Below are 22,632 nucleotides of genomic sequence, written 5' to 3'. Positions count from 1 at the left end.
TTGGGTCCAAGCTGCGGAAAACTTAATTATTATTGATAGCGCATCCCGCCCCTGGTGTCTCTACCTTCCATTGAAGCATTGCTTGTATTATCATTTATGTATTAAGCACCACCAATTTATACACTGCTGTGCAGATAATATTTGTCCTACGTAATAGTCCCTTCCCCAATTGCCTAAAATTCAAAATACACATGGACTAAGTTTGTCAGAATCCAGTTAAAGTACCAGCATGGTTTTGGGATGTAGGATGAATCCTGAGCATGCAGAGGAAAGCCAATATAAATGCCATGCAGATGGGGCCCTGGTTGGCATCATGACCCATACTAACCCTTTGCCACAGTAATATTTTACACTATCCCTAATTTCTAGAAACTGGACAAATTTAGAATAGTTGTTCTTGGAGATTAAAGACAGAGAACCAATTCTAATTTCTGCCTTATACAATACTTAATTTGTGATCTGTATAATCATAACCAGTCAGGATATAATGTAGAGAGATGTGTACACAAATTGAAAAGGCTGGGTTGCTTATTAGTAATTAGACATTACTGTGTTTCTGCCTTTATTTTTTGTTTGACTTTTGTTTGTGTGTTTGTTTGTTTGTTTGTACAGACACGCCTGGGCCCTTGTTAGTGTTATTGGTGGGGGTAATACGTCATGTGTTGAGAATATTAGAGTCTATGAAAACCACAGCACTGGAGGGAAGGCAGAGGCTGTAAAAATTTTCTCCACGTTGGACGGACAGAGATTTGCTGTAGTAGCATATAGTGAATGGGAATATGGTAAGTAATCCAGCTGTACCAGCAGCACTGTAGGCTAATTTACATCTGAAAGTAATTATGAGCATCAGAACAGACATTAATGGTGATTAGTTCTGCCTACCTAATATACACATTCGGGGCATGGCCTTGTGGAGGGCATATTTTGCAAGATGGTTGTTTTAAATATATTGGAAAATGATCTACTTATTTTATGATGAAATCACAAACATGATCATGAAGTTCAGGATCTCTTATTTGTTCCAGATTGCATTTTATTTTACAGTATGCATACAGTGTTCAAATTACTAATGTAATAATGTGTTCCTTAATGTAACTTATACAGGACGTCAGTAGGCTGCCTTCATTTTGTCCGGAGGCCCAGATTGCACATAAATAATCTCAGTGTCCGTCTGTCATGTTTTAAGACCACTGTTTCCTCTTCTTACTGGTACTGCATTCTTAGGGGTCTATGTACTAAGCAGTGATAAGAGACAGAGTGAAAAGTGATGTCTGTGATAAGGTGCCAGCCAGTCAGCTCCCAACTGTAATTTTTTAAACACAGCCTGTGAGATGGCAGTTGGGAGTTGATTGGCTGGCACCTTATCATTCACTTATCACTTTTCACACTTAGCCTCCTATTTACACTACTTTAATACATAACCCCTTCAGCTGTCATGTATTGTATCATATGATCAAACGTGTCCAATGTAGATAAGGATATATGAGTACCTTAGAGTACTACCTGTATTATACTTTATAACCTCTCGTAGGCTGAACCCTTCAACGACTTTTAATTTACTTTCTTTATAATCATAATTTCCAGTGTGTCCTTTATGCCTATTTTTTTTCAATGTGTTCCTTTTATTCTTATGTAGTCATTTTATTTCATTCAGGTAAATCCTTTTCTGGCTTCAGGGTAGAGGCTGTTGATGGTGTTGTGTTGGATCTCATGGACAATGTTCGCAGTTGGCAGCCTGGAGACCAAATAGTTGTTTCAAGCACTGATTATTCCATGTATCAAGCTGAAGAGCTTACTCTACTCCCTTGTCCAGAATGTAATGAATTTCAGGTTAAAGTAAAAGGTAAACCACCTGTAGTAATTGACACTGCATTTATTGATAGCAGATGATAAATTATTCTGCAGATTTATACTGAGTTTTAGTTGTCATATTTGGTAAACCAATTGCATAAATGTATTCCCACAATCCTCCGGTTATTGCAGGTGTATTGCATCTGGTTTGTCAGAAAGCATTGATTCCATAGTAAATCTAGTCGATTTCAGTGTCTAATGGGGATATGTAACAAAGAGGACAAGTGAAGTTGTCCATGGCAACCAAGCAGCTTCAAACTATCATTTTATAGAATGTACTTGATAAATAATAGCTAGAAACTGGTTACTACAGTGCTGTAACAGGGCCTTTTGCCGCCCTATGATGGCGCTGCCCGTAAACACATGACGTCATGATGAAAGACCTAGGAGTCTGTTAACTAGAGCATTGCCTGAAGCAGCCACAGGCTGCAGGGTACCTGTTCGGAGCATCCCTTGGATGCTCTAGGCAGCTCTGCAGCCACTGGTGCTTCTGCAGTGTGCCATTCCAGGAATCCTAGAAGCCACATGCAGGTGTCGTGGGGTAGTGACGGTGCCGCCAAGGGCTGTATACGGTGGCACTGCACACACCCCTAGTTACGCCCATGGGTTGTTTTATGGTCAACTTTCCCACTTTTTAGAAGTTGTAATACATATCCCCTATAACTAGAACTTTTTATAAAAAAAAAAAATTAACTGTAAAAGTTGAAGAAACATAATAAAAAAATAAAATCCCAAATACACAACCCCTTTTTTTATCAGGTTAGTGTAGTGCTACTCGGCTACATTGGTGATTCTGGCCCAGAGCTTTAAGGTTTAACTAGCTGCTTGACTGGGTAGTCTCTGCATATGTGCATATATGGGAACTCGCTTACTATTAAAAATTAATTCATTTAAAAATAGATAAATAGATAAAATTATAAAAAATACATTTAAACCGCCTTCATATTCTTTTCAAAGAACACAGTGTTTTGAAAATGATTTTATTGTTATTTCCATCCTGAGAAGGCAATAACAGGACTGTGGCGGCAAAATATACAGCCAGCGGAGGTTATCGCCAGCAATAACCCTTTCACGTATCTGGCAAAATAGAGAAGAGTCCTGTTGTCCTCTGATAAATTAGACCCTTCATCATTGTCTTGCATACTTAAAAGGGGTGATTGATAATGAATCATCAGTGTTGTGAAGCAAAGTGATCCTTAATAAATAGCTTTTATTTCTCTCATTAATATTTGGATCATCTGACTGGTCTCTTCTCTGACATTAGAAACCCCCATGTATTTCCATATGGGAGAAATCTCAGATGGTTTGGACATGCGAGCAGAAGTGGGAGATCTTACAAGGAACATTTTAATCCAAGGAGAAATGGAGAAGACCTGCTATGGGGACAACCAGTGCCAGTTCTTCAACTATGACACTTTTGGAGGGCATGTTAAGGTTTGGAAAAAGTCTTTATCATTTTGCATCTTACTAGCGAGCAGGTTTGTTTGCTTGATAAAATTGAACAATGCTATTGAATGTTGAGTCATTAAATGAATAGAACTGTGCAGCGCATTTACTGGGCTTGGTTTTCTGCTAATAATTTGTGTGTAACACTTCAGTTTTGGTGTTTTTTTTTTTTTTTATTCTTCATTAATCCCATCTGTCAAATGAAGTTTTATAGAAGTGCATAATGGAAGCCAGACATCTGTAACTGGATGTTTATAAACGTACATTAAAGATGGAGGACCTGCATTTGCCATTTGTGCACTCTTGCTGTTAGTGACAACTTTAGGGTTGGGTAAGGGAGATTTGCCCTGTCATATGTGTTTATGGATCATGATTACTGTACAATGTTTTAAAATAAAAATGGGAAATTCTTTGATGTTACATATTTCCCTATATTAAGCTGCTAGAGGAAAACCCTATTTCCCTCCCTCCCACAAAAAAGGTTAAGTTTTGTATGCAAAACAGATGCACATGCAATAATGTGGTTGCATAGTATGTTTCCATTTATCTCCTAATACAGTCCAGGATCCTGTATGTTCGGCACAGTGTAACACACAATATATAAGTATTTCACATTTGTTGTCTGACGCATGCTTCCTCTGGGTAGAACATTTTTTTAAAAACAATCACTAAAGCTGGGATTTACTAAAAGGCTGTTTTCCTGCTGTGATGTGCTGCTCCGACTTTAGTAATTGGCAAATTACATGGCAGAAAAAAACCCTGCAATATCTGAAATGTCAATAGCGGTTTGGAGACCTTGCTAGGATACAAAATATCACATTTATCAAGCCAAGGCCTGCAGAACTGTCTGACATGCTGCCATGACTAGACAGAGCCCTAACTAGACTTTTTGGTGCCCTGTGCCAGAGAGAGCATTGGCGCCTCTCCCCCCCCCTGTTTCCTTTTTTTAAATAGGGACATAAGGATATTACTCCTGAAAAAGGCCTCAGGGGGAAGGACCAGGGAAGAGATAGGGGAGGCCAGGAGATGCTGGGGATAAAAGAAGAGGAAGCTACAAGTGAGAATGATAATAAACAGGGAAATGGACAGGCCCGAACAGCGCCCCCTCCCGTGCCATGGTACTGGTTGCACCACCCTAGTTACGGCCCTGATTGAATCGTAAAAATCTAAAAACATGGTTTTAAAAGCCATCTCATATAAGAAGTATTAAAACAAAAGCATGCCCCTCACCCCCATTACAATAACTTTAACAGTGACATTCTTACACAGCTTGAGCTGTTTGCCATTAAAACAGTTGAACATAAAGCCATTTGGAGACCCTTGCTCATGTCAAAACGTGAACAGGCTACTCAGACTGGGATGTCTTAGCACTCAGCAGAGAAAGTAAGCTTGTGGTCTTATCATAGCATAAAACAACCCAGGATCTTCAGCATTCGACCTGCTACCTTAGGATGGCCTCCTCACCTAGGTGTCCATGCCCATAGGTCCCAGGGTTAAAAAGTGAAAAGTAAATAAATAGAAGAAAAAAAAAATACTTTGGCACACCAGTATGCACATAGTCACCAGTTGGAGATACCAGTAGACTTAAAAAAAATAAATAAATAAAAAAAATGGATGTAATGGAACACGTGCCAAGGAATGCGGTGAACGTGGCTAGAAAATAGCTGGGCAGCCAATCAGATGCAGTTTCTCACGATGCCAAGCTAACCAGGGTTAGCGGATTGGTTGTCTATGAAAGAATTGAAAATGGCAAACTCTGATATTTGTGTGCAAGAGAATTTCCTATAGTTTTTTTTTCTAATTTGCTATACAGTACACCCAAATACACTGTAGTACAGGGGTGGGGAACCTTTTTTTAAGCTGAGGGCCATTTTGATATATATAACATTATTCGCGGGCATGGTGCAGGCCGCGTCCCCTCTGTGTGATGTCACACAGGGACAGGGCCACAATCGCCGGTGATTACAGCAATGCCTGGAGCATCCTGAGGATGCTCTGAGGAGCTGTAAGGGCAGTGGTGTGACTGTCTGAAGCGTCCTAAGGACGCTCCAGGCGGCTCTGCTGCATAGATTTTGGCTTCTGGGTGCCAGATGAGGCTAGCAGAAAAAAGCTCAGAGGACCGAACCAAATGATTCCAGGGGCCTTATACGGCCCCCGGGGCTGAGGTTCCCCATCCCTGCTGTAGTATATTTAATAACTGCTGAGGGCCATATATACTTATTAATAATCCACACACACTATACCATAATTTAGATCTCTACTTTGTTTCCTACTTTGTATTTGCATTTCCTACCTCTGGAAAACTGATCACAGTGCTCTATTCTATGAACTGTATTCTGTGAGGTAAAAATGAGAGCAGAGGCCATAAACGCTTCTTTGTGACTATAATTGGAGGAGCTGAAGTCATAATGAAAAGTTCTATAAATAGTTATTCACATTTTTCCAGCTCATAATTATCTTTCCTTGGCAGTAGAAGCTACTTTGATGTATACTCTTACTTATGTTTGATGTACTAAACAATATACGCTTTGTTTGGTAGATATTACGGAATTTCACCTCTGTCCATCTGTCCAATATTGAAATGAAACACATGGGGCAACAGTTAATGGGAAGTTACCCCATCCACTTTCACCTGTGTGGCGATGTTGATGAAGTGGGTGGCTACAGCGCAAGCACTTATGTGGAAGGCCTAGCTATTCATCATAGCTTTTCCAGATGCGTCACTGTGCATGCAACAAATGGCTTATTGGTATGTACATTGTGTCCCCGGGTCTCCTTCCTGGGGATTGGGAGGGGACTCATGATAAAATGACCTCATTGTTGGTGTGGCTGGTTTGCAGAGCTACCCTTGGCGCACCATGCTGTTTTTTTTTACCACATTAACATAACATTAGAAAGTCTAGGGCAGGTCTGGCCAACCTGTGGCTCTCCAGCTGTTGTGATACTACAAGTCCTAGCATGCTTTACCAGCTGCTAAGGGGGAGGGCATGCTGGAACTTGTAGTTTCACAACAGCTGAAGAGCCACAGGTTGGGGGAAATCTCTACACATCTCTCTATCCACAAGATAGCATAGGCAGGTGTACCAGGGGGATTGACCCAAACAACTTTTATTTTTAAACCCCTTATTGACAATGGAATTATTATTTTAAAAATGTAACTTAAGATGATACAATGCAGGCCTGGCCATCTTGTATCTCTCCAGCTGTTGTGAAACTACAAGTCCCAGCATGCATACCAGCTGATCGGTGGCAAGGCATGCTGGAACTTGTAGTTTCACAACAGCTGGAGAGCCACAGATTGGCCAGGCCTGATCTAATGTATAAATATATTTATCTGAAAGTTTTCTGTATTTGGACAGAAGTGCTGTGTCAGCCTGTCGTGCTTTGTATTAGGAAAGCGGAATTGTTACACAGAACAGGAAATGGTATAACCATAATTATCATAAGTAAAAGGAAGATTTAAAATAGAAGGGGAAGCGTATTTACATAAGTTGCAGTCAGAGGTGATAAAGCGTGAAAATAGTCTATATTCATAGTTTACGGACAACTTGTGTTGTATAATGCCAAAATGTATAAAAAGAAGTTCAAGTACCTGTAGAGTAAATGTAACTATTACACTGCCAAAAACATTGCTTGATTTGTTCTCTTAAAATAATAAATCTAATGGTGTTGACATATATGAGTGTTCTAGATCTTGCAGGCCAATTGGTTGGCAATGAGGCAGTATTGTCAGTGCCAGAAGTTGATTGTTGTATCAGAAATTGAAACCAGCCTATTTATGGTCATTCTGCCATACGGTTGCAATATTTAAAGCGTATTAAATAGAGCTCACACTGTTCCTTTGCCAGAACAACTTCTCAGACATCTGTTTAAAATTAGATATATTTGCGTTTTTTTCATATATGTATGTTGGAACATTTTAATCTGATGTCGCTGCGTCAGTGTTGCTGTCATTCACTTTCTGAGGTGTAGTCCTTTTCTTGATGGATTTGATTGCATGGCTGTCATTATGTTTTATTCTTGGTAAGTGAAGTTTCAGCATACTGCAAGCACGGTGGTGACATTTTCTCATTTCTACAGATAAAGGACACAATTGGTTATGACACACTGGGGCATTGTTTCTTCCTGGAGGATGGCATAGAACAAAGGAACACTCTGTTTCACAACCTGGGACTTGTTACTAAGCCAGGCACTTTATTACCCACAGACCGAAATAACAGTATGTGTATGACCATGCGGGATAAAGTGTATGGGAGTTACATCCCTAATCCAGCCACTGACTGCATGTGAGTATTTGGCAGAACTACAATAGAATATTTTCTGGATGTGTAAAATTTTAGCACATGAGTAGCCATTGTACAATATAATTGAATTACAGTTCTATTAAGTTAATGTATGAATGCTTCTTTTGCTGATGTCAATTAGAACTGTATTTTTAGATGAAAGTTTGTTATACTTGGAATTTTGCTTTACCCCCCACCCCCTAAATGTTGTTTTTCTTAAAAACATTATAACTCATCTGTAGTTCAGACAGTGTTTGATGATGCTGCCTAAATATTATACAGGTATAGATGTGTCCTTATATATCTTTGCTTCAGTCGCACTAAAAAGCCCCTCTCTGTGCGCCAGGTCCTTTGACTTTTTCAAGTCTTTTTTGACGCAAATGCGTAAAGGTGCAATGCGACGCTACTAGGACGCACCAGCAGACCGTGCTGATTAATTTTATATGCAACACTATAATGTAGCGGCCGCAGTTTTTTGTCATTCCAAGTTCCATTGTGCTTTATATAAAGACTCAGGTGCACACAGATATACAAGTGTCACATATCAAATTAATCAGCACAGTCTGCTGGTGCGTCATAGTCGCATCACATTGCAACTTAGATGCATATCCGGCAAAAAAGGAAGCCTGGCTCTAGCAGAGTAGCACGGGACCTGGCGACACACTTATGCCAGGCAAGTTGCGATACGTGGCGTATTTGAGGCTAGGGGCTATATTTACTAAAGTGCGGGTTTTCAGAAGTGGAGATGTTGCCCATAGCAACAAATCAGATTCTACTTAACATTTAGCTAGCACCTTCTAGAACAGGGCTTGACAAATTTTTCTAAAACCTAGGACCCAGGATGAAAGTGTAGGAGCCAGACCCCCCCCTTCCCCCGGGGCAGCATTACTGAGCACCTACTCCCCAGGCAACCAACCCCCATGGCCACACCACTAACAGGGTACCCCAGGTAAACCACCCTCCCACAGCCACATTATTGAGCAGCTAACCCGCCTCTCCAGGCAACCAACCCCCAGAAAGACCACCCTTCCATAGCCAAAAAACCCTGGGCAAGCAAAGCCACCGCCGGCAGTGGCCGAACTAGAGAGTGGTGGGTCCAAATGCAAGAATATGCTTTGGGCACCCTTATGCAGTTCCCCCAGTAGTGGTCCGCCTATGCAATGCCCCCAGTAGTAGTCCCCCCTCTGCAGTGCCCCCAGTAGTAGTCCCCCCTCTGCCGTGCCGCCAGTAGTAGTCCCCCCTCTGCAGTGCCGCCAGTAGTAGTCCCCATCTGCAGTGCCCCCAGTAGTAGTCCCCCTATGCAGTGCCCCCAGTAGTAGTCCCCACTATGCATTGCCCTTAGTAGCGCCCCCCTATACAGTGCCCTAGTAAAACCTCTCCCTTATACAGTGCCCCAGTAGTGGCCACACCACCCGTACAGTGCCCCCAGCAGTGGCCACCTCCCCTATGCAGTGCCCCCAGTAGTGGTCCCCATATATAGTGCCCCCAGTAGTGATCCCCCTATGTAGTGCCCCTTTAATCAGTGCCCCCAGAAGTGGTCCCACACTACAATGCTCCCAGTAGTAGTCCACCCTATACAGTGCCCCCAATAGTAGTCCCCATTATTCAGAGACCCCAGTAGTAGTCCCCACTATGCATTGCCCCTAGTAGCTGCCCCACCCTGTACAGTGCCCCAGTAGTGGCCCCCCCATACAGTGTCCCCAGTAGCGGCCACCCCACCTATGTAGTGCCCACACAGTAGCATCCACCCAAACTATGCAGTGCCCCCACAGTGTCCCCAGTAGCGGCCACCCCCCCCTATGCAGTGCCCCTTAAAAAAAGTCCCCACTCTGCACTATGGGAGAGACGTCATGACCTGCTGCAGGATGAGCCGGAAGGCGGAGCTCATGAGTGAGCTCCAGCCGTCTCACTCCGTGGACGACGCAGCAGCCAATGAGAGTCTGACAGACTCTCATCGGCTGCTATAACAAACATACAGCTGCCGCTGGTGGCTGTGTGTTTGTTACTCTGTAGTGTGGACCGCGCTCGCGGTCTGCACTACAGGGCCTGGTGGTTGCTGAAAATCTGGTCGATCCCTGTTCTAGAAGATAATAGCTAGAATCTGGTTGCTATGGGCAACATCTCCACTTTAGTAAACCTACCCCTAGATGTATGAGAACACATCAGTATAATACAGAAAAGGTAGTTTTTTCTTGTTGGATGTTTTGTATATGACATTGTTTATAATAGTTTAATGTTTCATACATTTTAGGGCTGCATCAACCTTCTGGATTGCAAATCCCAACAATAATCTGATTAGTAATGCAGCAGCTGGCTCTCAGGTAAATTATATAGAAGGAAAAATGTATACAAACCTAAAAAAAAATAATTGAATTTTAGATTTAGGTAAAATAGTGAGGAACACCTTGTAGCAATTGGAACCAAAAACAGAAGTTGCTCTTTAAGCACACACTAAAATCTGAAAATAAGAACATTCTAATGCCCTGTACACACACGCGTTAGATACAGGCACTAGAGGGGAGGTTAGGTTTAGGGTTCGGACAGGGAGGGTTAGGATACTTACGACAGGTGCCTGTATCCTAACACTGTTGGAATGCCGTCGTCAGGATTCTGACTGTCAGCATCCCATACCCAACCTATAATGGCCATGTGTTCTGAAGTTGAATCAGAGGTCAAAATGGTTCTACTCCTAAGCGATATATTAGACAAAAATATGAAAACTTTTTGATCTCTCTATAGGCCCTCCTTCTTTGGAGAATATTAATGATGGCATGAATACTGTATGTCATTTCCACAGGAGTTTATTGTTTTTTTTTTCATTTACTGAAATTATTATTAAACTAGCAATATTTTTAGTAAGTTCAGTTATTTTTTACAATTAGCCTATTTTGCCATTATTATTCACTATTGAGTTGTAAATATTTGGCTTCAAGATGCTTGACATTCATAACATAGCATATGAATCCTGTTTTATTTTGGAGACAAAAAACAAGGGTTTTATGCAGCTTCTCACTATGCCTTTTACATCATATTTATAGGTTTTCAACTATTCATTAAGAGAAGAGTATTCAGCACGAAATCGCTTCTTCTTTGAAATATTATTGTCCTTTGCCCTTACTATGACTTGTAAGAACTTTTATCTTGCACTGGACAGCAAAGGCTTTCAATGCATAGGCACAGAGAGGTCATTGTAGAATCTAAGCAGTTGTACGTACATTTTTTTTTTTATCTATTACGGCTGAAAAATAGCTTTAGAATTGCAATCTGCTGAAAAATATTTTAAGAATGTAAGCAGAATCGCTATACTGTGTGCATCACTCATTGCGTGCTTAACTCTATTATCATTTAAATTGGTCATTGAGTGCTTCCAATTAGTATTTTAGATTTAATAATGATTAAGAATTGGTGATGTAAATTTTAGCTTTAAAAGTAAGTTAATTACTATATTTTTCTTTTATGATAAACTGCCAACTTGTGAATGTTTAAAATTTGTTTCCAAAAAATGTAGATAGAAAATAGAGGAAGTAGTGGATTTATTTTAATGAGAGGCCTGCAGCCTAGCTAAGACTTATTTTTTATAGATGAATCAGAAAAGAAAAAAAAATGCATTTTCAATTTAAGTAGTGTTGACTTGTGCTTATTTGTTCTAAGGATAATCCAGATTTTCACCATTGTAAATGTTTAAATACGTCATGTTACATCTAAATGGACAGGATTAGTGGGAATAGGCATATAAAAATACTTCATTTTACGTCCAGAAAGAAGCATTAAGTGGCAATTAGTGACTACAAATTGCTGGTCATTCCTGTTTCTTGTTCTAAAAATAAATATTTTAATATAAATATTTAATATTGTATCTCCATAGAGTACTTATTTCCTTCAGATTCCCCAGATATTATTTTTGAAGCTAAAACCAATTAAAATGTATACAATTCATAAAAATATAATTTTTCAAATATTGTAATGTTGATCCTTCTCTTATTTGTGCAATGCTTTAAGTCACAATAGTCTACAATAGTGGTAACATTGATAGTGTACCAACACAATAACGATACCAATAATTGGAATTTAAAGTGTTTGTTTTTTAAACAAATTACAGAGTTCAATTACCTTTTATTTAAAAAAAAAAAAAAACGTTTCAATTTTCTTCTGAATGTCCTTACCGGGTGATAGCATGTTAGACCCACAGCTAGCAAGCTCCCACCCTTCTCAATACTTGATCTCACTTCTTCTTCCTGGCTGCTTGGGTAAGTGCTTAGGTCAGTGATTCCCAAACTTTTTTAACCATGGCGCCCTAGGGTATCAGCATTGTTTTCACGGGACACTCCTAAGAAAAAAAGTTTGTTATTGAAAAATTCTGAAAAAAATGTAGTAAAGTAAATTGTGCTTAACTGTCGTTCTTAGGTTCAGTAATGTGATGGTGGACAGGTTTGCACTTCTGTTTGTCCACATATTTACATTACATTGACCATAAATAATTTGATTTGATGCTGGACCAACAACCTGAGGCACCCCTGCAAGTGTCCCGAGGCACCCCAGGGTGCCGCCGTGCATAGTTTTGGAACCACTGGCTTAGGTATTGCTTTATTGTGGGTGGACATCTGTTGTGCTGCATTGCATGATTTTGTAAGTTCGTTTATAGAAGATAGTCACCAAACCGATCAGTGTATCCGAAATCAGCCATCGATAATAGTTAACATTGTTACTTTTCTTTATTTGAAGGATGCAGGAATCTGGTATGTGTTCCACAAGTCCTCAACTGGTGAATCCAGTGGGCTCTATCCAGATACCAAATCAGAGCTCACACCTCTTGGCATATTCTACAACAACAGAGTCCATTCCAATTTTAAGGTAACCAGCACTTCACAATTGATGGGTACAGGTGACCCTTGTAACTTTCAACTGCATTTCTCTTGATGAGAAATAAAACTCCATTTTCGATTTCCAAGATGAACACTGATCCATTACTCCTTTTGTGACCAATCAATAATGGGTTGCCTTTTAAAGGACATTGCACTAGTTTTTTTGTTAAGACATGTGAGGTCTTGGAACATAGCATTTTGTTTTATCATTGGGGTAAACTAAACAAAAACAGGTGTTAAAGTATACATTATTTAAAATATCACAAGCATTTCAGAAAACCATTATGTCCTGCCTTATAGCTTAAACAAAAGCCAAACACATAAGCCCAAGTCCTCATAATTATTAATTTTATAAACTGTTTCCAATCTTAAAATGACTGTTTACCAGGCACAGTGTTGGTTAAGAGTCCCAAAGTGGGTTTGAGAGGCCAAGAAAATGAAAGATTAATGGAGGATTTTAATGCCCAATCTGTTACTCCAGCCACATATACCAACTGAATCCTCTTCTGAACCACAGGTGGATGCAGTCAAATCGCACCGATATAATTAAAAAGTACCCAGAACGGTATCTTCAGTAGCCGAGAGAAATAACTAAATGATGATTCTAATGCCAAAATGTTGTATATTACACATAAATCATAATTTGGATATCCCTTAGCAAAGTAATACTTGTCCAGAAACCTTTTTTAGAGAAATATAAATGACAGACAGAAATCAACAGCTCATAGTACATTTGTGTTTTTAGGTGACTATAACCAACCTTTAGTCACTAGTTTCTCTTGTTGATGACAAATCCACCATATAATTGGTTTTATGAGTAACAGGTGCAGCAGATCTTGCAGAGTCATGAGACAAACATGATTCTGCAATCTTACAAAACACATTTACTCTCTAAAGCTTTGCCTAATGACTTGGCGTGTCTGGCATTTATGAGGTCACACCTTTATGGGACCGACTCCTTTTAATGAGGAAACCAACATAAACATGTGAACAGAGTGTGTTACAATGTGTAATTTCTAAAGTTTATTACCTACTTTATATCCGTGTCTAGAATTCAATTACATATAGACATTTAATTTACGCTCTGAAAGTGACCATACTTTCAACTCTTGTCCAGCCCGAATATGATTGAACATTAATCTTGAAAATGTTGAGTAAATTAAGCTGAATAAACTTGCCCATGAGCATTGAAGCTGTGCAGCATATGGCATTCCTGGTGATATGTCAATGACCAATCCATTTTTGTTGACCTTGACACAACGCCTATATACTGCAGTATTTGGGTGGGATATTGAGGAAGGAGCAGATTATATTATTACTGGGTAAAAAGATGTGTAGATAGTCTATAAAATGTGATTTTCATTGCCTTTTGCATATTTTAAACAGTACACCTCAAACCAAATTGTAATATTGTTTTGATTACATTAAATTGTGTTTATTAGGTTTTTCTGATGTTAGTCTAAAAATAGGGAGAATTGAACATGTTTATTAGTTACATGACTCTTGTTTTTGTAGGCCGGCTTGTTTATCGATAAAGGTGTGAAGACAACAAACGCAAGTGCTGAAGACCCAAGAGAATATCTGTGTTTGGACAATAATGCCAGGTAGAGTTTTTATTATGGAATTACAACAGGGAAAAAATGTACAAAGTTTCATAATTTTCTGGGGTACCCAATAGAAATTGCAACAATGGTGGTTCCACACCAAAGAGACCAAAGCTGTAACTCCTTTAGCAGCTGGCATCTCTTTTTTTTTCCATAGCACTGGGTGGTAAAATGTGATCAATTATTCTTCTGCACACCCAATCGCTTCCTGTACACATGGGCGTAGTGATCTCTATGCCTAATAATGGTGATCACTAACCGAAAAATCCAGGTGACTTGATTATAAGAGTTTACTACAAATGTCTGTTCTAGTAAGACCCAGATCTTGCCATTGTGTCAGTAGTTAGAGCATGTTGGTGACCTCCAACCCTGATACTTACAAGTATATGAATTTGGGCATAGAAGTTTAGATCTAAATAAAGGGAATTATTTTATATGCTTGCTTTCACAACTTTATCAAGGGTAAAAATCATCAATGTACATTTTCCACATAATTGCAAAGACAATACACTCGGTGGCTGGACTAAGGGCCTGATTCAGACCAGCTCGCAAGCACTATGCGCTTGCAAGCGGGTCGATGGCCAGGCAGTGAACATGCACGCTACACATGCGCAAGCCCCGGAGCGAGAGGGAAATTCTCTTGCTCCGGGGCTCACTACAAACGGGGTGGCTGTCGATGTGGATCAACAGCTCGCCCTGTTTTGCAGGCAGGGAGGGGTGTGGCTGGCCAAACGGAGGCGTTCCCGAAGGAACGCCTGCCATTTAGGGGCGGCCCTACTGACATCACGAGTGATGTCAGTAGTAAGCTTGCGGCTCTATTAGATGAGACCCTACCACAAGGGTCTCGTAGCAAGCCCCGATGGTCGCGACCATCGCCTGGCCGATCGCTAATGCTGTGGGTGGTCACCCACAGCTTAGCGAGCGGCCAGGAGGCCGGACTCCAAAAAAAACCCTTCAGACGAGCGGGTCTGAATCAAGGCCTTTAGTCATTATCACTCCAGCTCCTCATTAATGTATTTAGTTTTTAGTTTTCTTTCCCTCTGGGTCAGGGAAGAATGGGTCATTGGTATTCTGATTAAAATACACTTTTTTTTATTCCCCTGTGCTTGCCAGGCTAGTAGTCAGATTTAATCAACAGCTGCTTCATTTTACTTTAGGGACAGCAGGGGTGTCAGTTGCCACGGTTTTAGCACATTTAAGATCAGATTGGGACAGATGAAATCTGAGCTTACACACTGGGCTCTGAAAGTTGTAGGGGGTCATTGTCAACGTTAGTACTTTTTCAGTAGAGAGACAAGTTTTAATAAAGTTCTCAAGTACAGAAAACTGACAATGGAAACAGTCAACAAGAAGCTTTTTAGGACATTTGGGGGGAAATGTAATAGCCTGCGACTTGCTTGCATCGACGCAATCCCGACAAGTATGCCCGGTATTTGAAAGTGGCAGTCAGTTAAATGGCAAAACCAACTTGTTATTGGCCTAGTACTGTGTATTTCTTCTTGGAATAAAGACCAAGCTATTAGAGACAAGCAATCAGAGTTCCTTTGTCAGTCGCGTGTTTTGTTATCTTGGATGTGTTGATTTCCAATTTAGCATATGTTTTCCATTTTTTTTTTACAAAAGCCCAAATTTAGTGGATTCTTTAACATCAAATTCAGTAAATATCATCTCCATGTTCATTGTGTCAAATAATGTAAATGACCTAAAGAGAATGGATTCCTCATACTTTGTACACCTTAAATAGCCGGACTACCATGCTTGTTGCTGTATTTACTTTTTTTATGTTTGTTATTCATCAAGTACATTGCTGCTTGGTCTGTAGGTGATTGGACATGCCTTCATGATACTCCTTTTATAATGTGATTGTTTGATTTGCAGCATAGATATGTTGCCTCTTTGGGCTTCATTGACGTTTAGTTTTGTATATTTAGAAGATTGATAAAGCATTTGTAAAGCAATTAATTTTTTTTTGTTTGCTGGACCTGCAATGCTCTATGTACCTATTGAGCACCATGAAGTAGTGAAGACTTCTATTATATTTCATTTAACTTTCAGTCTGATTCTGCTCTTTATTGTAACGAACATTCACAATTTGTAGTTTTTGTAAGGTCTCAGCAATAAAAGTAATTTGCTAGACATCAACTTTCTAAATCTGGGTACACACTATGCGATGTGTGTATCCAGCAATGGCACAATGCAATGGAATGATACATTGTGCCGTCCGTACGAACTGCACAATGCAGTATACGATGGTGTGATGTGTGGTTCTATGCTGCATTTAGCAGCATGGGGTCATTCATGGCATCTTCCCAACTGCTGTGCAGCACAGCAGATTTGACGATCTGATTAACGACCTGCTAGCACGCGCGATAGGACGTACACACTATGCGATCCGTACGATATATCGTTCTGATCTGCGTCAGAATGATATATCGTGCAAGGAATGGCATTGTGTGTACCCAGCTTAACTCAATTTATTAGATTTGGAGAACAGTTTATCGCTTAAACAGAAAGATAAGCAAACAAAAGCATGAAGTGTGCATTCATTTCAGATTTGTAACATGCCTAATGTGTACCTTAATACACAGTATATGGTGATTATTTGAAAAGGATTGTAATGTGATTTTAAAAGAGCGAAAATGTGTAGATAAATGAAACAGTCTTTCAGCAAATACTTTAGTTTCAATGAACAACAGATTTTCAAATTCAAATAAAAAATAAGTGTCCATTTAAAGTGATATTTGGTTCTCAATACTCAAGGTAGTGGAGTGTATACAGGTTGAGTCTCCCATATCCAAATATTCCGAAATACGGAATAATTTTGTCATGACTGAGATAATGAAACCTTTGATTTTTGATGGTTCAATGTACACAAACTTTGTCTAAGGCACAAATTATTAAAAATATTGTATAAAATTACCTCTAGGCTGTGTGTATAAGGTGTATATGAAACATAAATTAATTTCATTTCTGTACACAAACTTTCCTTGAGCCACAAAATGATTGAAAATATTGTATAAAATTACCTGCAGGCTGTGTGTATAAGGTATATTCCAAACATACATGCATTCTGTGTGTATATCGGGGGCCCATTCCCAAGATATTTCATTATGATATGCAAATATTCCAAAATACGGAATCGTTATCCAAAATACCCCTGGTCCCAAACATTTTGGATATAGGAGACTCAACCTGTATTACAAGCCATTTTCTATTCTTCTGGGAGTTGTTCCATGCATTCAGTAGTCTCTTGGAAAAGTAATACTTCCAGGTCTCCCCACCTTGTCCTATTCATGCTCTCGTTACAGCCAGCAGTTCTTTTTAATTACTGCACGTAAATCTACTAGCTTATTAATCAAGATGTTGGTGATGTTGTTCAGCCAATGGACAATGTCTGGTGACCTCTGTTTTTGTGGAGAATATATATATATATATATATATATATATATATTTGGAAAAACAGCGGCACTCAGCAGGACTCATGAAAAAAAGACTCGCTACGGAGGTATGGTGTCCAACGTTTCAATCTCTTTTAGTGTGAGATTTTCCTCACACTAAAAGACTCCAATTCTGTGCATGGAGTAGTTTATTCTACCCGGGGAGGGACCCAGACAAGTAAAATTGTTTTCACTGAGTGCCGGTCTCATGGATATATATATATATATATATATTGTTTTTCCCCAATAATAAGACACTGTGTTATATTTTATTTATTTTTTTGGGTTAAAAAAAACTCCATAGGGCTTATTTTTCGGGGTAGGGCTTATTTTCTTTAACATTGACAGCAATTTCAATAATTCAGTACAATTCTTTACTTACCTTTATTTTTTTTTTCCTCTTTTTCTCTCCTCTGCTCCACGGCGCTGCTGTAAATGACGCTGCCACACACTCCAGCTGCCGCGCGCTCACTGTGAGAGAGTGAGACGCTGCAGCTGTGATTGGATGCCACTGTTAAATTTTTAACAGCGGCATCAATTTCATGCGGGGGGCGGAGCTGGGGGAATTTTAGTGTAGCGCAGACAGGGACCGGACAAAATGGGGATTTTGTTAGGGCTTATTTTCTGGCTAGGGCTTATTTTGGACTGTTTTTCAAAAGTAAGGGTAGGACTTATTTTCGGGGTAGGTCTTATTATCGGGGAAACACGGTGTGTGTGTGTGTGTGTGTGTGTGTGTGTGTATGTGTGTGTATATATATATATATATATATATATATATATATATATATATATATAATGTGTATGTGTGTGTATGTATATATATATATATATATATATATATTATATATACTTGGACATGCATGGTATGTGCTAATTCGTATACTGATGGTGATATCGATATTTGGGTGATATTTTATTTTGTTTCTTTTCTTGCTAAATTGTACATACAATGACATTTAGGCAGTGCATTCATAACTGGTTACTTTGCCAAAATTATAATGTGCATTGATAATGGAGTTTGTTAGTGATTTAAATTCTTGCTCCTATATAGCGTTGACTAACATTAATCTTGTGTTGTATATTAGATATGTTTTTGTTTTATACTGAAAAAAACTTTTTAGGGATGGGCTGCTCCTCATGTGCAAGTGTTGTGTTCTCACCCCAGAAGGCTAAGAACCCCTGCACAGATAAGCTGTGCTTAACCTCAGACAGAGTCATAGAGAGCCTGAGAACTGTTTGCAGAAATCATAGTGGCAAGTGGGAACTAATGTCAGCACTAATGTGGGAACTAATGTCAGCACAACTGAATGTAGTCAGAATGCCGGCGGACGGGATGCCGGATGTCAATATACCGGCGCCGGAATCCTGACGCCCATCAGAATGCCGATGCTGCCATCCCGAAGAGATCAAGATACCGACGTCTGCATCCCGACCGCCCTCATCCCGATGGTAAATATGCGGGATAGGGTTATGCTGGAGATGGGGGTTAGGTTTAGGGACCTCCCGGGCTGGGTTAAGTAACGACAAGGGAGGTTTAGGGTTAGGCTGCGGGGAGGGGTGGTTAGGGTTAGGCACCACCAGGGAGAGTTATGTTTAGGGTGCGGGAAGGGGGGTTAGATATAGGCACCACCAGGGGGAGGTTAGATTTAGGCCCTTGGGGGGAGGTTAGGGTTAGGCACCACCGGGGGAGGGTTAGGGGTGGAGAGGGGGGGTTAGGCTATTTACCGGCCCATCAGGATCCCTAACATCGGGATGCCGCTGTCTGTTATCTGACCACTGGCATCCTAACCGCCAGTCAATCGTATGTATTCTGGCACAACAATGAATATCAGGGATTAGAGGTATGCAGAAAACGTGGGTGTTGTGTTATGTTTGGCCAAAGTAGCCTCACCATAAACTGAATCCTCTAGATTGGCTAAAAACTAGCTGGTAGACACATCAGGGCAGAGGTGGGTACTTCCATTATAAGAGAAGCTTGGAGCTCTTTTCCCTACACTAGTAGGGAAAAAAGAACAATTTATATTAAATCTTTGGATGGAAATATTGGGAACTCAGAATTTATGTATAATGGTCAAACGAATCAATAGAACCCATTGGTGTAATTACCATAGGTGCAAGGTGTGCAGCTGCTATAGGGCCCAGAGCTTTGGGGGACCCATCTTCCTTCTCAAAGTTACATGTGTTACATACATGTAAGGAGCCTTTACAAACTTTTGCTATGGGGCATTCAAATACCTAGTCCGCCTCTGATAGAACCCATGACAAATATACCTACAAAGTATAAAACAAAGCTGACATGTAAAAGGTCTTTAGCAAAATACATGTCAGTCCCCACTTAAAACACAGTTGCTTAAAATGAAAAAGTAATCCAAACACTAACATTGCATCTTCCACACAGCAATTTTCCTCTTCAATCTTACTTTTGTTTTGATCTAATATAGTCTCAAGGGAGATTAAAACCAATCCCTTTCAAAATTTTGCTATGGGGACCACAAAGTTCTAGTTACTCCCCTGCCCACTCGATCTGCAAATAAAGCACTATTAGTAGAACCTAGAACCTGCTATACTTCATTTGGGGGTCAAGCTTTTATCTATGCAGCTACTATTATCTAAAACTGACTACATCGCACAGTTCGAAAGGCCTTCACTCTAGAAACCTTTAAAAACAGACTGAAGACTAACCTGTTGCTCAAGCATTTCATTCCTGCCCCTTTATTTTCTGGAAAAACAAACAAATGTTTAGCTCTGTAATACTCAACTGTCAAGCTGAGCCGGCCGTAGGCATTTCAAATGCCCAGGCATTTGCCTAAGTTGCCTGTGCCTAGGGCCGGCTCTGGTCACCATATATGAAAGCTTCAAGCATGAAGTTGATTTGTAGTTAAGAGAGAGAGAGATTAGGCAGCCTTTAGGTAATAATGTATATGGAATATAAGGAATTGGCTGGAAATGAAGGTGAGCAATGTGCTTGAAAACACTGTAGAAATTTTCTGAAATCTGAACTGTTCAAATGAATATTTTATGCATGTGATTATAAGTTTTCTTCACCTATGTAGATTTCGACCTCATGTTGATGCTGATCCATTGAAGCCCAGGGTTGCAGCAGTGATTGATGGCCTTGTTGCCTTTAAAAATAATGACCACGGTGCTTGGGTGAGAGGAGGAGACATCATTATACATAATTCTGGGTATGTATGTCAATATCCAAAGCAAGATTGCCATACATTGTCTAGTGTTCATTCTAGCACCCTGCACCTGTCACAACCCATGCAGTTCCTCTTTCCTGTCTGGGGAGTCGCTCTCTGCTCTGGTTATTCTAGCACATTCAACTGATGCAAGAAAACTGCTGAGATACAGAGCAGAGTGTGCTAGAAGCACCAGAGCCGAGAGCGACACCTCAGGCAGAAAAGAGGAACTGCATAGGTTGTGACAGGTGCAGAGTTTGGGAACCACTGATTTAGGTAAAATCCTGAAGTACATAATGATAAAGTATATCAGGTGATGCATAATCATTAGCGAATGAAAAACACTACAAGCAAGTTTTCGCTACCTATTTTTTTTTTTTTTTTTTTTTTAGAATGTAATAATAATTAGTGGAGAAAATCAGATGAGATGAAAATCAGACTTGGATGAAGAATTTTAGTTTTTTCTTGTTGAGAGTTTAAATGCACTCAGCACTATCTTCTTACATATTTGTACATACATTTTATTAATTTAAATGCTGCCTGTGCTAAAGCTGCAGATTGCTCTGCAACAGAAATTTTATTTATTGGCAATTTGTTGTTTAATAACAGATTATACTAATAAAGATAATTTATGAAAACTGGTGATTTTTTTTTTTTTTTACTGTTTCTGATTGTGTCTCTGCAATATAATTCATTACATGAATGTTTATATCTTCACAGGTTTTCTGACAATGGAATTGGACTTACATTTGCCAGGTTAGTGCATGTGTTTAACTACTTTATTTTCCACTTTACATAGATAAATAAACTAAATTACTTCTAGAATGCACAACTGTCTAGTAGAGGCCTGGCCAACCTGTGTCTCTCCAGCTATTGTGAAACTACAAGTCCCAGCATGCTTTGCCAGCTGGGACTAGTTTCACAACAGCTGGAGAACCACAGATTGGCCAGGCCTGGTCTAGTACCGTGTTTCCCCCGATAATAAGACACTGTTTTTTTTGGTTCCAAAAAACATCATAGGGCTTATTTTCGGGGTAGGTCTTATTTTAACTAACATTGACAGCAGTGCCCCTTATGCAGGCCCCCCTGTAGCAGTGCCCCTTATGCAGGCCCCCCCTGTAGCAGTGCCCCTTATGCAGGCCCCCCCTGTAGCAGTGCCCCTTATGCAAGCCCCCCCTGTAGCAGTGCCCCTTATGCAGGCCCCCCCTGTAGCAGTGCCCCTTATGCAGGCCCCCCTGTAGCAGTGCCCCTTATGCAGCCTCCCTTGTGTAGCAGTGCCCCTTATGCAGGCCCCCCCCTGTGGCAGTGTCCTTTATGCAGGCCCCCTTATTGCAGTGCAAGTACGATACTTACCTGAGTCGCCGCCGTCCGGGATGTCCCTCTCACTTGCGCGCTGACTGGATCTAACATGATCCAGTAGGCGCGGCCGCACAGGCTCCTCAGCGTGCGGGTGACGTCATGACGTCACCCGCGCACTGCATGACTGGGAACGCTGGTCTCTGCAGCGTTCCCAGCTCAAAAAGAGATTAAGGTAAGTTTTATTTTCGGGGTAGGGCTTATTTTAGACCGGGCTACAAAAGTAAGGGTAGGGCTTATTATCGGGGAAACACGGTATATAAAAGATGTGTACATCATTGTATGTACTGGAATTTTGCAATGTTGCTCTCTACCCACTAGATAGTCTTATGGTGTCTATTCTTGAGCACTCACAAAATTAGGAATGTTTTTATTACTGGGATAGTTCGGAGCATTGAGCTCAAATCAATGTTGGCACTAGTGAGACTGGCAGAAAACACTTGGAAAAAGAGAACCGACATGTAGACTTCTTCTCATGCTTAATGAGAAAATTGCTGCCAATATTTTCCATACCTGGAGGCTGGATTGGCAGTAAAATAGAAAATGCATTTGTCACATGGTTACAAACCCAAACAAGCCATTTCTGGAGCCAATGCCTGTGTTTATCCATA

General features: G+C 40.3%; 1 protein-coding gene across 2 annotated transcripts in view; it reads left to right on the top strand.

The window, feature by feature from the left end:
- Positions 1–22,632, top strand: part of CEMIP2 (cell migration inducing hyaluronidase 2) — a 120,789-nt gene that overhangs the window by 51,905 nt on the left and 46,252 nt on the right. For both annotated transcript variants that reach the window (XM_088475712.1, XM_088475714.1), the window contains 10 exons: positions 613–782; positions 1,655–1,843; positions 3,116–3,285; positions 5,837–6,046; positions 7,378–7,583; positions 9,832–9,901; positions 12,303–12,431; positions 13,958–14,046; positions 20,537–20,668; positions 21,386–21,421. In XM_088475712.1, the coding sequence (XP_088331838.1) occupies positions 613–782; positions 1,655–1,843; positions 3,116–3,285; positions 5,837–6,046; positions 7,378–7,583; positions 9,832–9,901; positions 12,303–12,431; positions 13,958–14,046; positions 20,537–20,668; positions 21,386–21,421 (1,401 nt within the window). The remainder of the gene's footprint in view (positions 1–612; positions 783–1,654; positions 1,844–3,115; positions 3,286–5,836; positions 6,047–7,377; positions 7,584–9,831; positions 9,902–12,302; positions 12,432–13,957; positions 14,047–20,536; positions 20,669–21,385; positions 21,422–22,632) is intronic.

The sequence above is a fragment of the Taudactylus pleione genome, unplaced genomic scaffold (genome assembly GCF_031769625.1).
Source record: "Taudactylus pleione unplaced genomic scaffold, aTauple2 ptg000177l, whole genome shotgun sequence".
Lineage (NCBI taxonomy): Eukaryota > Metazoa > Chordata > Amphibia > Anura > Myobatrachidae > Taudactylus > Taudactylus pleione.
Note: the sequence above shows the minus strand (reverse complement) of the source record. Positions and strands in the feature narration are given on the sequence as shown.